This window comes from Ambystoma mexicanum, chromosome 2q (genome assembly GCF_040938575.1).
Source record: "Ambystoma mexicanum isolate Mex_15411 chromosome 2q, UKY_AmexF1_1, whole genome shotgun sequence".
NCBI classification, from domain to species: Eukaryota; Metazoa; Chordata; class Amphibia; order Caudata; family Ambystomatidae; genus Ambystoma; species Ambystoma mexicanum.
Window position 1 is genome coordinate 280,912,345 of NC_090924.1, and position 12,886 is coordinate 280,925,230.

The 12,886-nt window shown below is 44.2% G+C and overlaps 1 protein-coding gene across 8 annotated transcripts in view; it reads right to left on the reverse strand.

Annotated features, from left to right (window-relative positions):
- The window catches only part of TRRAP (transformation/transcription domain associated protein), a 2,065,012-nt gene that overhangs the window by 1,176,461 nt on the left and 875,665 nt on the right, over window positions 1-12,886 (reverse strand). For all 8 annotated transcript variants that reach the window (XM_069647248.1, XM_069647247.1, XM_069647244.1 and 5 more), the window contains one exon: window positions 11,173-11,241. In XM_069647248.1, coding sequence (XP_069503349.1) covers window positions 11,173-11,241 — 69 coding nt within the window. The remainder of the gene's footprint in view (window positions 1-11,172; window positions 11,242-12,886) is intronic.

A 12,886-nucleotide genomic window follows, 5' to 3' on the forward strand; every position in this document is an offset into this window, starting at 1 on the left:
CCAAAATGTCTCAGTAAGGACTCTTGGAGGACAAGCTGATGACACCTCTAGTTCCGAGCTGAAACACAGAACGACTCATCTATCACAGTAGCCTTAACTGGAGCTGATCATTCCAATGGATGGCCCAGGGACACTTCCGAAGGCTCCAACTTGTTGAGTTACCAGACAAAGTCGAGAATAGTTGTTCCCACCACTGCTACAGGTCGAAGCACCGAAAAAAAGTCTTCTTAGATCACTAGCCTGACAGGGCTCCACCAGGAATGCAGCAAAGGCTTATCGCCAGGCATTCTCAGGATCGTTCCATGGGCCTTCCCAAGTCTTCATGGCTATGCAGGATATTTGGCTCCTCGCAGGATCTCTGGGGAATGGATGCAAAACTCCTCTTCTTATGGAAAACCTCGGGAGAGTAGAGGAATTCAGCCCAACCAATAAAGATTTGCCCCTCATGTACACCCCAGCAGTGGGCCAATCAGGGACCACTGTTGTTGAAAGTCATGCATATACTCCAAACATATAGAAACCAGTTTGTGTATTGGGACCAGCCAGTACCAACCCACTTCCTGGCTTGCAACACGCATGAATTGCACCAGCCTGCGAAAACCAAGACTTTCCAGGGGAAATGCATGATAAAAAAAAGGATTTTCGGCAAACAACAAAATGGCCAAAAGAACAAGTGAAAACCCAGAGGCACGACCATGTTAGGACACAGTTAGTAGCCAAACGCGGTAAACACACTAAAGCTAAAATAAAATGCAGTAAAAACTGTGAAAAAGTAACTGCTGCCACAAACTTGTCTTTAGGCACATTTAAAAGTAACCAGAACATCCCTATGAGTGTAGTCTAGGGTCATACAAATAAAACTCCATTGTACTGCATTGGAAGATGCATTGTGCAATGTTAAAACGTTACCCAAAATAGATAACAAGTATAATGAAAAGGTAAACATGGTTTCCAAGTACTGACAGTCTGAAGGACTAGCCTGTTTCCCCATAACATATAACCAAAGGGCCAGTGAAGTGAAGCATTACTGCAAAAAGTTAGGACAAGGGGCAAAAACAAAGGTTTGGGGGTCCATAGAAAATGGAAGAAAAGTTGCTCCAAGAGAAAGCTTTCCTAACAGACGCCGAGACTGTAAAAAAGAAAAGGTCAGGCGCGCACTCTAGTTCCCAGTCTTTTAAATCCTTAAACTAGTAATAACACGGTTTGATCCCAGCAATGATAACAAATAACAAGGTTAAATCCCACCAGACCAAGGTTCGAAGCACCAACAAGAGCTTTCTCAGATCAGGTAGTCCAGAGCAGGGCTTCACAGATAGAGTTGCAGGAAAGGTCACCAGGCATCTTCAGAAGTCGTCCACAGGTCTTCAGTCGGCTGCATGACTATACAGGAGATTGGCTCTGTTGCTAATATACTGGAATAGCTGCAGGACTCCTCTACTTATCTTACTCAGCCCGCCAATAGCAAGGATCTGCACCACTCACTCAGCCAGCAGGGGTACAATCAGGGACTACTGTGGGTTTTGTTAGGAAAGATTGCTCCTTAAAGCACCTTTCCTTCTATTTCCATTGACCCACAAACTTTTTTCTTTTCTTTTTCAATCTGACATGCTCCTTTTACTTTACTTTTTACTTTACTTTATTTAATTTATATAGCGCACCAATAGGACCCAAAGGCATAAGGGCGCTACAAAACAAACAACATCAATACATTCAAAGGCGTAACAGAAAGAAAACATACATTCAATATAGGTCATTCCAAAGTAAAACTAGAAAGTTTCAACAAACTCATTGAACAGTGAATCAAAAAAGTCCATAACTTTGGAAAACAGATAGGGAAAACACAGGGGTGCAACCTAACGTCCGTCAGAGGATCAAATTACAAGTCGAAGGCCCTCTAGGGAAATATTTACAGCACTTGAGAAACGCAGGTAAGGTACTATCCCCACAACCCACTAAAACACAATCGCAATTAGGTTGTGAACACCAGTCACTCTGGTCCATTCTCTGCAAAATGTTTAGATCAGTGCGTCTAACCACATCAGGTCCAGTTCTCTGCTGCAACCAGGCAAGAACCTTATTGCGCAGACCTTCTCTAGTCTCTATTCCATCTGTTTTCCGAATATTGGTTATAACAAAATTTCTTTGGTCCATAATGAAGTCATACATATTCGGATCCTTTATTATTGGCATTTGAGCTTTTTTTTTAGGTGAAAATTCCTTGTGGATGATGTCTCACATTTAGCCTTCATCGTAATAAGAGGTATGACCGCTTTATGGTCAGATTTCTGATCAGGAATCAATAGGGAGGATGATATTTCCTGTATTATGCTATTGGAGACCACAATGCAGGGTGTTGTTTTTCCCTACTGTCCAATATTGTCCTAGTGGAGTTAGATAGCACCTCGCTCTAGACGTTAGTTTGTAGAGCTTGTTCTCTTGTCTCCTTTGATATAACGACTTGACAGGCATTGTTAACCTTCAATATCTGTGGTGGAGCGAGAAAACTGGACAGCCCGTCTGTCTGTGAAGCAGAATTCACTTTAGGGGGTCGCATGTCTACAACCCAATCATTTAGGGCATCAGCTAGAAGACCAAGGTCAAAGGGATCCTTACATAAAAGTAACTCTTTGGCTATACTAGCCATAAGAGCAGACCATTGGAAGGAATCAATGTGCTCAAATTGAGCTAGAATAGGCCTAGCCCTACCTTGGGGGACGTGGAATGTTGAGATTGGGTGGGCTAAATTACTCTTTGTGTGAATCATAGAATTTTCCCAACCTTTTTCCGGACATGGGGATTTAACTAAAGTTAATACAGGCACCATGGTCTCAACAGAGCCAGACTTTTGAGACTTTTGTGAACTGTCACTAAATACAGATTCTAAAGAACCAGACTTCAGAGGTGGACTGCATGGTTCCTGACTGGATCTTTTTGGGCAATAGGCATGATTTTGAATTTTGTTTTGAGGCATTATTATAACAGGAGGTTTCTCACGCAATCTCAGTCTCCTACGAGTACTGAGTGCCAAGACCTCCGAAACATGGTCTCTGTTAGACAGAGGAGAGGAGTCCACAGAGCCCTGTGAGGCCCCTGCAGCCTGTTCCTGGAGCCCATTCAGCAGACCACCAGCATTGCTCTTCTTATTTGTGTCCATAAAGACCCCCAGACTACGCAGCCAATAACTAAATCAGCAGATTGGGGAAGTGCGCAGAGGGGCCACAGTTGAACGCTACAATGCCCACGTAGCACAAAACTGTTCCAAAATTATATCCAAGGCGTTTACCGCAAGGAGATGGCCAGTATTTTCCAAAAATAACAACAAGGACTCCACAGGTACTCGCCTCGCTGTATCAATATAGCTTCTTGGCACTAGACCACCGAGTCGCGGAGCTGCAGCGCCGCAGAGCCTCAAAGCCGCGGAACTGCTGGAGTCTAACGCTTCCACGCCAGAGCCAACGAGAGGATTAGAGGAAGGGACCCGTCGGCATCAGCATCAAGCCGCTCGGCAACCTAGTGCTGCCGTCGCTTCCGACACGGCACCACTGCACATAGGAAGGTTTACAGTGCAGTGAAACCTTCAGCTTCTCTACATTTGTTTTTGCTAATTTTGTCATGGGAAAAATGACATGTCCTTCAGGCTGTCAGTACTGGGAAACATTGTTTCCCTTAGTCTTGTTACTTAGTTGCCACTGTTGGTAACTTTTCATCATTGTACAATGCATCATACAATGCAGTACAATAGGGTCATCTTTTTGATTGGCCCTAGACAAACACTCAGAGGATGTTTGGTTACTCTAGGTGTGCCTAGAGACAAGCTGGTGGCAGCAGTTTGGGTGATTTTTTGGTGTAATTTAAATTAGCCTTACCGCGTTTGGCTACTAACTGTGAGGCAAGGAAAATCCTTGTATGGACTTCCAGTGCCCAGGAAAGCAGAGGATTTTCGCAGGCTGCTGCCAGAGAGAGTGTGAGAGCGTGAGAGAGCGTGCGTGAGTGTTAGGGAGAATGCTCAGAAATATGCCAATTCACTCCACTTTAGTGACCCCCCAGCAACTTTGCTGGAATTTCAGGACTTGAATTTTTTAACCTGGCGAGAGTGAGGCCCTTTTTTCCCCACTCTCTCATGTATTTTAATGTGATTTCTGAACTTGGTGTTTCTTTTGTTTATGGAGCCTGACAAACTCCATAGGCATCATCTTTTACCCTGTCACACAACACCCTCAGTGCAGTGGCACAGGGAAGTCTTTCAGATTTTCCAAGGTTTAAATACGTTCTCTGGGATTAACTACCGTTTCCCTGAGCAGTAAATTTACTTACATTTGTTAATTTCTAGACCCAGCACACACTATCTTACAATAGGGTGCTGGAGGGGTTACCTAGTATCCCCTTTGTATAGCTTCTCATGTAACCTTTTTAATGTTACCCTTTCATCACTGAATGGCTGGTGGCAGTAGTTTACTTTTAACTACCATGGTGTGCATTTACCTTGGGCTGCGTTCGCAGATGCAGTAAAGCACCCAAGTGTGCCATTTTTGTCAAAATGGCCCCGGTCTTCTTTTTTCGCCATTTCTTTGTGGAAAGGTCCTTCTTGAGATTTACTCTGTGCGCCAAACCAGGTTTGACTCCTTTGTTCGCTTTGCCTTTGGCGGGATTCACGAGTGAAGTCCGCCTCTGGCTCCAGGGTGTCTGGGGTGGGCAGGAAGTGAGGGAGGTGCCCGAAACCCACTGTGCTTAGTCTCCTAGAAGACTCAAATGCACTCTGTGGTGATTGGCCGACTTACTGTGTGGCAAGGACAGTCATCCTGCTGGGTGACTGACAGCTAGCTGGAATAAATGGGAGAGAACTGAAAAAAAGTCTCGTCTTTTGGCTTGGAAGGCAGAGTCGATCACTGGACGAAGGAACCGAAGAAGAACTTGAAGAGGACGCCTGCTTCAACTCCTGGACCATTGGTTTGCCCGGTGAAGCCCTGCTGTTGTGCTGAAACTCCAAATTCATATCGACAGAGAAGCCTCTGCAAGGACTACTACTCCCCTTGAGTTGGTGGGACCAATCAACAAAGTAAGCCACCTGGACATTCATCTCAGAGCTGGTTGAAATTCCACAGAGTTGCTGCTGGAAACCGTATAGCCAGGGAGGGGAATACCAGATTGTGTGCGTTGCTTTTAAGCTGGCCAAGAGCTCCAGGAAGATCCTCTGGACTCCCAGGAAGCAGGACTGACCGAGCCTGAGCTCCCACAACAGAGTGCGGGACCCCAGAACCAAGGAAAGCCCATCTCGGCAGCCAGGAACCGCAGTGTTGCTATTTGCGGTAGACACGAGGAGCAGAAACGCCGATCAGCCACTTGTTTGAAGATTGCCGGTTGCGAGCGGTGACCGTCCCATTGCAGTGCAGGAGTCCCCCGAAGTCCTCCCTCTTGTCCCCAATGACTGAGGCCCAGGAACAGTGAGATCTGCAGAGCTGCTCAGGAACAGAAGTCATATGCTGCACTTTTGCTTCAATACAAAGGTACTGTAAAAGTCTGAGACAACTTACCTCTTGCTGTAGAGTTGCTTGCATCTTCTACTACTCACAAGTCTTAACAGCTTGTGGCCCTACATTGATTCTTCTTTTTCTTCAAAGACTTCTAAAACATTGTGGAAAGGCTTTTCTTACTTACCTGCAAACAAGTACTTCAGCTCATATAGACTTTTGCCCATTGACTTTGGCTTAGCCTGTTCTACTGAATGACTCTTATTAGGGGATCTGACAGTATTTGCCCGATTAAGAATATTTGTGGTCTCTTGTATGTTCTAGTAACCTTTTCTTTTGGCTTACTCCTAAATGATTCTAAATGCAACAGTGATATATTAATGTCCCCAGCACCCTAGCTACTGAAGTCACCTGAGGGTGTAAGTGGTGTCTGTGGGCCATCCCAAAAGGGTACTAACTGATTTAGAGTGACCTGCACTTTCCCATCAGCTACTGAAGCTTCAGAAAAAATGGCCAACATCTGAAATCAAAATCATGTCCGATGAGGTGTCCTTTTTGGTGTGAGGTCTTTTCTATTTTCATGAGGACGACTAGCTGGAATGATGAGATTCTCTCCTCGATTGAAGGTGCTTCCTATGCTTTTTGCACCTTGTTAGGAAATGTTTTCTTTTTGCACCTTCCCATTCATAGACTCCTATGGGAACACTAGTCTTTACGCTTATTGTTTAACCCTGTCCTGATGTCTGGAGGTCTGTAAAGTTTTGCTTTACTTCCCTAGTCTGTTTTTGCTCATTATTATCAGGAAACTGACTAGTCTCACAGATTGCCAATACTAAGAGACTGTCTCTCTTTTGGAATTTTTGTATTTTTAAAATTGCACACATCACCTTGGAGTGAAGTACAGTTAGGATACTTTGTATCCTGATAACTTTTTTAGCAGATGGCTTATTGGTTTACTTTGATGATGTGCCTAAAACAAGCTGGGCGATATTTACAATTTGTGCTATTTTTCTCGGACACTTTTGCATTTACAGCAAATAGCTATTAATAGGTGGCTAGCACCCTAAAATTGCTGAGCCACAAAAGTTCTGCTTGTTCTTTACCCATCTTGTCCTTTGGCCCTCTTCCTGCCTTTTCAGGTCAGTGTTAGGGAGAATTCTCATAAATGTGCTAATTCCCTTCACCTTAGAGACCCACAGCAACTTTGCTAGATTTTGAGGACTAGATTCTTTCTTGTATTTTTGATGTGTGTTTTACTCTTGTGTTCTTTGATTATGGAATTTTAAGATACCTCCATAGGCATCTTTTCATGTGTGTTACACAGCACTCTCAGTGCAGTGACACAGGGATGTCTTTTTAGACTTCCCAAAGGTTTAAATACCTTCTCTGGGATAAACTACTGTTTCCCAGAGGATTTAAGGATACATTGACTTTACTAGTCTTTTTAAATTCCTAGACCCAGCACACACTATCTTCCTATAGAGAGCTGGAGGGGTTACCTAGTATCCCCTGCGTCTAGAAACTCATGTAGCAGTCAAATGCTACCCTTTTCTATCGAAATGGCTGGGGCAGTGGTTTTACAACGATCGCGAACACCGGTAACTAAAAATCGCGGGAGCCATGTTTTTCAAGATGGCGCCTTAAGCACCTTTGTTTAAACAGGTCCCGGTCTTCTTTTTTTGCCATTTCTTTTTGGAAAGGTCCTTCTAGAGTGTGTCTCTGCGCGCCAAACTAGGTTTGGTCCCTTTGTTTCTATGCCTTTGGCGGGCTTCAGTACTGAAGACCGCGTCAGAGTGTTTGGGGTGGGCAGGAAGTAAGGGAGGTGCCCAAAACTCCCTGTGCTTAGTCTCATAGGAGACCCAAATGCACTCTGGTTTTATTGGCTGGCTGACTGTCCGGAAAAGACAGCCACACTGGCAGCTAGACTGGAATCAAAGGGAGAACTGTTTAAAAGGTGAGTCTCTTGGACTGGAAAGCAGAGTCCACCACTAGAACGAAAGAACCGAAGACGAGCTGGAAGAGGACGGCTGCTGCAACTCCTGGACTGTTGGTTTGCCTGGTGAAGCCCTGCTGCAGGTCCGAATTGCCAAGTTCATCTCGACAGAGAAGACTTCTTCCTTTGAGTTGGTGGGACCAATCAACTCGTAAGCAACCTGGATACCATTCTCGGAGCTGGTTAAGATTAACCAGGGAGAAGGACACCAGCTTGTGTGCTTGATGACAGCTACTCAAACTGAAGTGACTCCATTATGTCAGGGTTTTCCGACAATCCCGTGCAGTGCAGGAGTCCCCTGGCGTCCTCCCTCTTGTCCCCACACCTGAGGCTCAGGATCAGTGAGATCTGCAGGAACTGCCAGGAACAAATGTCTTCTGCTGCCTCTTGTTCTTAATATCAAGGTACTGTTTCAACCCGATTGAGAGAACTTAACTCTTGCGGTGAAATTTCATGGAACTTTCCCAACTTGCAGGCCTAATCAGCTTGTGACCGAACATATGATTCTTTATCATACAAACTACTTCTGAGAACATTGGCAAAGACTTTACCGTTTACTACAAGAACTGCTCTTTACTTTCCAAGACACTAGTCCATTGACTTTGGCAGAGGCCTATTGAATTGAATCGAGTCCTCTAGTGAACTGAAACTATTTGCACTTCCTAAGAAAGTATTTGTGATCTATTCTATTAACTTGTGCTTTTTTAGCCCATTCAAAGTAACTGAAGTGTCATTTTGCTCCTGTTTCAGGGGAGCCTAATTTACTCAGAAACGTATTGGTTTGGTATTGAAGTATATTTATGTATAATATTAAGTTGCCTCCTTCTAGTGAATGTTTTCTAAATGATTGTGTAATAAATGAATAAGTGTTTTACCAAGAAACCTTGAGTTTAAGTGTCTACTTGAACAACTGTGAGTGTAAGACCTCTGTGTAACCTCTTGTACTGCTCACATTCCCGCTTGAGATAAGCCTGGCTGCTCAGCACGCTACCACAAACTGTGTAGTACAGTCTTATACCAAAGGTTGGTTTTTTGCTTGGACCTTTAGTCCTAATTGTATGTGGTGGTCCCAGAGGGTACTGCATGCAATTCTGCCTAATAGTCAGGAAGTGTCAAATATGGCAAACAAGCTGCTGCTTTCATGGGCAAGTGGGCTTTGTGTATGTGAGGCAGAGGAGGGGGGCTAGGACTATCTGGTCCCAGTCCACATCCTGTGGTGCCAAAAGTCTGTCGTTGGACCGATGTGATGACAAGGGGTGGATAAGAGTGAACTATTTGAATGTTGCAGCTCCTTACCATTGGTTGGCTTGGGCTAGCTCCCAATCTGAAATCTGGATAAAAGGGCTCCTGCAGCTATTGGGGGGATCAACGTTGGAACCAAGAATTCTACCAAGGAGAGCAACCGCTGATGAACCGAGGACGAATCCTGCAGCTGACCAGCAACGACTTCAGTGATTGGCCCGGTGAAGCCCTGTTCCTCTGCCAGATCGCAGAAGATCCTTGTTGGTGCTTTGACCTGGTACGACGTCCTTTCATCGCAAGATGTTTTTACGCGGGGGGTTTTACCGTGATTTTTTTAACAAAAACTCCATCTAATTTTTAGGGGTTTTAGACAAATATATGTTTGAGAATGGCAACAAAAAAAAATAAGGGGATGGGGGCTGGGAGGGACCCCCCCAAAAATAAAAAAATACAATGAGTTTTTTGTGTAAAAAAAAAAAATCAGCAGTAAAAACCCGTGAGAAAAATCATCCTGTGATAAAATGACATGGAACCCTTTGACCGGTGGGAACAACCAGTCTCACCCAATGCTCTCAGATCCACGCCTGGGAAGCCTTCAAAGTATCCCTAGAACACACTACAGGCGTCGCTGTTCTGAGCAGACCCAAGGGACTCGCAGGATTTTCAGCTTATACCATAAATCACCTGTCCCCGCAATTTCAACTTTTTCATGAGAAGGGAAGCTGGGTTGCTTCTGTGTTTACCACCGGTAGATTGCCTGTCCCTTCCCAACCGTGATGACCGCTGCTGGAACCATCCTCCTGCAATCCCGCAAGGTGTCCTGAAGTGAAATCCTGTGAGTCTGCACTGACAAGTTCTGCATCTTTTCTAAATTTGAGGGCCTTCACGAAGTTTCCTGGAATCATATGAGAACCGCAGCCAGTTCCCAACGCAAAGTGACCGCAGCACATGCTACGTCTGGGCTCCCCTCACCCAAACCAAGGACAGGAGATTGGAGCTCAAGAGAATTCCAGAGGACCTGTAGTGTCACCTGGAAGAATCGGAGTCGGCAGCGTAAGTAAACATACCTGTTTTTATGGTCCCCTCAACATGTCTAACATAGCATAAAATTTGGTGTAGAGCCATTGTCCCTAAACTCCCTCTGGTCTGGCATTTGATCATAGAACATGGGCTAAGCATCCTTTTCAAGCACTTACCTTGGGAACTGGAAAGAGTGAAGTACTTACCGAACTTGAAGTAAATACTTAACTTACTTTAAATAACTTTTGAATCACCACTGCATCAGTTCTGAAATACCTTCTCTGGAGAAACCATGGTGGAACCTGTGCCTTTTTGGGCACAAGGCCCCAAATATCTTGGAGCTGGACTTCATAAGACAGGTGGAACTAGGTTTGTGATGATTCAATCGGATCTAACTGTTTCTCCTGCATTTAATTACTAACCTGTTGACTACTGGTATTTAATGAATATGCAATCTTATTTCTAAGGTAGAATGTGCATATATAAGTGACATATGGTTTTGGAGTACATTACTTACTATTGATTTGTTTATGCCTTTGGGTTTTGGCTAACCTCTCAGTGTATTCCAGGTTTACCATAAATAGGGGGGTGGGGGGAGACTCCTAAAATCCACCCCCTGCACTGATTTTAGAAATCCATTTTAACACACCTTTGCCTGAACTCTGTCAAAAGATTGGTCTGAATCTGCACTCCACCCGGGAGATTCAGATCTCTCACTTTCCAAACTCTTGGGTTTGGAAAGGGTCCCTGGGGACTGTGAGGCAGACCGGCCCAAAGCTAATTTGGCTGTAATCTCTCTCAGCACATTCTGTGTCATTGATTGGCACCCCACACTCCACCCAATGTGCTCGTCCTCACAGACTACATAGAATGTGTGTGTGGGTTTTTCACCAACATCTTAAGCGTTGCATTCGGCACAACGTCAAAATCCTGAGGTCTGAAAGGCACACATAATGGAGTTTCAACGATTTTTGTATTCCAGAGAGAGGTACACATGAGCTCCCAGACATTACATCCAGAGTCAGCAAGTAGCTGCAATGAAGGGCTTTGATGCTGGACCCACTGCTGGGGAGAACATTTAGGTGATGCAACCGACCTAACGAATATATCCAAGATGAGGAACCTTTTGGAGCATGCAATCCATTAGAAAAAAATGTTCTTCCCTTTATACCATAGCAAGGGTATTTAACAAGTTGAACTTCATAGTAAACACACACACACACACACAAATTGTCAGCAAAATCTCCTTTCACCAATCGTATTGAATATCCGTTATATTTTGTTTTCATATTTAAAATAATTCTACTTTAAGCAATCTCGACAAGACCAACTGACAGAAAATGACAGAAGAAAGTAAAGCAAACACATTGTGGAAGTACAAAATAGTTGGAGAATATAACCATTTCAGAAATTAACAGCACAGGCTCTAAACAGGAAGAGGTAACTTACACTTCCATCGCTTCGCTGTCCACCTTTATGGGTAATAACTACCACTTCCATCCACTTGCGCAGGTGTTGCTGTTGGAGCAATCAAATTTATTTATAATTCACAGAAAAGAATGTAGACATACTGTAATATACAATTCAACAGCAATGAACATTTAAAACCTGAACATTCTTCGTAAACGTGTATGTAACTTTCTGTCTCTACACAGATCATATTGGGCTAATCCAATGCTAAAGAGTTAGCACGAATAAAGTGGAGCAAGCAACACAGAATGCTAATGTTTGACTTGGAATGCTCTCCATCTGTTAAGAGAACTCAGCTTGTGCTCGGGTCAGCACCTGAACGGTAATGTGACAGCTGGCATGACAGTATTTCTAAAGTCCTACCAAGACTTCATAAGAAAAGATTCTGAGGCAGTTCATAAGCTCCATTCTTAGTATAAGGCTGTACCACCTGAGAATGTGGTAGTATGGATTGAGCAACCAGGCATATCTTAAGAGGGCGAGAGGGCTGCAGCTGTGTACAAAGAAATAGTAGCATACACATGGTCCAAAGAAACACAAAACACTATGTATTGTAAAAATATAAGGTTTGTTTAAATACAAGTAGGCCAAGATACATCTTGGGTAAGTACTATAACATCATATAAACGCTATCATAAAAAACAACTCAATACCTATGGCATGCAAACCAAGGTATAACCTTATTTAGAGGAGCAAGAAGCAAGTCAAGTTGAGTCAAACCTAAGGGTGTACATTCAGGATAGTAATATACTATTCTTGGTGAATAAGACCAGGTTAATTGGATCCTCTTCTTTCAACATAAGGTACTGTCTCGTCAAAGGGGTACTTACCTCTTGTATCTAGCTTGCTTGTTCTCAATTGAGACCTGCAGTAGCTGCTTTTTTTGGCAGAGTTGATTCTAGCTCTGTCCCACAAAAACCTTACAGCATGTGGCCCAACAGTGCTTCTTTTTACTACACACTCTGTAATAACTTTGTGCAAGACTTCTGTGCTATCTGAAGAAGTGCCTCAGAGCTCCATAAACCTTGTTCAAATCGACTTTGGCTGTCCTCGTTCCCTGCAGACTCTTCCTTGTGTTCTTTTCCTGGCAGCTTAGCCCTGCCGGGCCACGGTCATCACCTATTGGCCCACACCATCCTTAAGAGGACCAATCCGGTGCCGGGAGGCGTGAGCCGGCCTTCCGGAACGAAGGCTAACAGGAACAAATGCTGATGCCTGTCTCAGCCTGTCTTTGCCTGAGTTTGCCTCTTGCCTGAACCCCTGCCTCTCCGGACCGATAACCTGGACTTAAACTCAAGGTGCTGTCGCACTACATACCTCGCTGTTACCTACTCTCACAGCCTCTCTCAGTGTCCTACTTCCTGGCTATGTTCATGCTTATGTGTCGCCGCTGACTCAAACGGCTTATTGTGCCATCCAAAGGCTGATGCACAATTTGTACTACACTTGCTCCCTAGCCTCTCACGTTACAGTACTCAGCCACCTGTAAGCTACCTCCAGTCTGTTAGTATAATCACTGCTCCCACAGCGCTACCTGCCTTTTCTATATATGTTCTGCATACTGATAGCCGCCTCTAGCCTGCCTGTACCGAGCCATACTATAACTTACTTTGATATCTAGATTGCACCCAGCCTGATATTCATATCCAATTTGCCTGTATTTAGTCATCTTTATCATGTACACGGATATCTA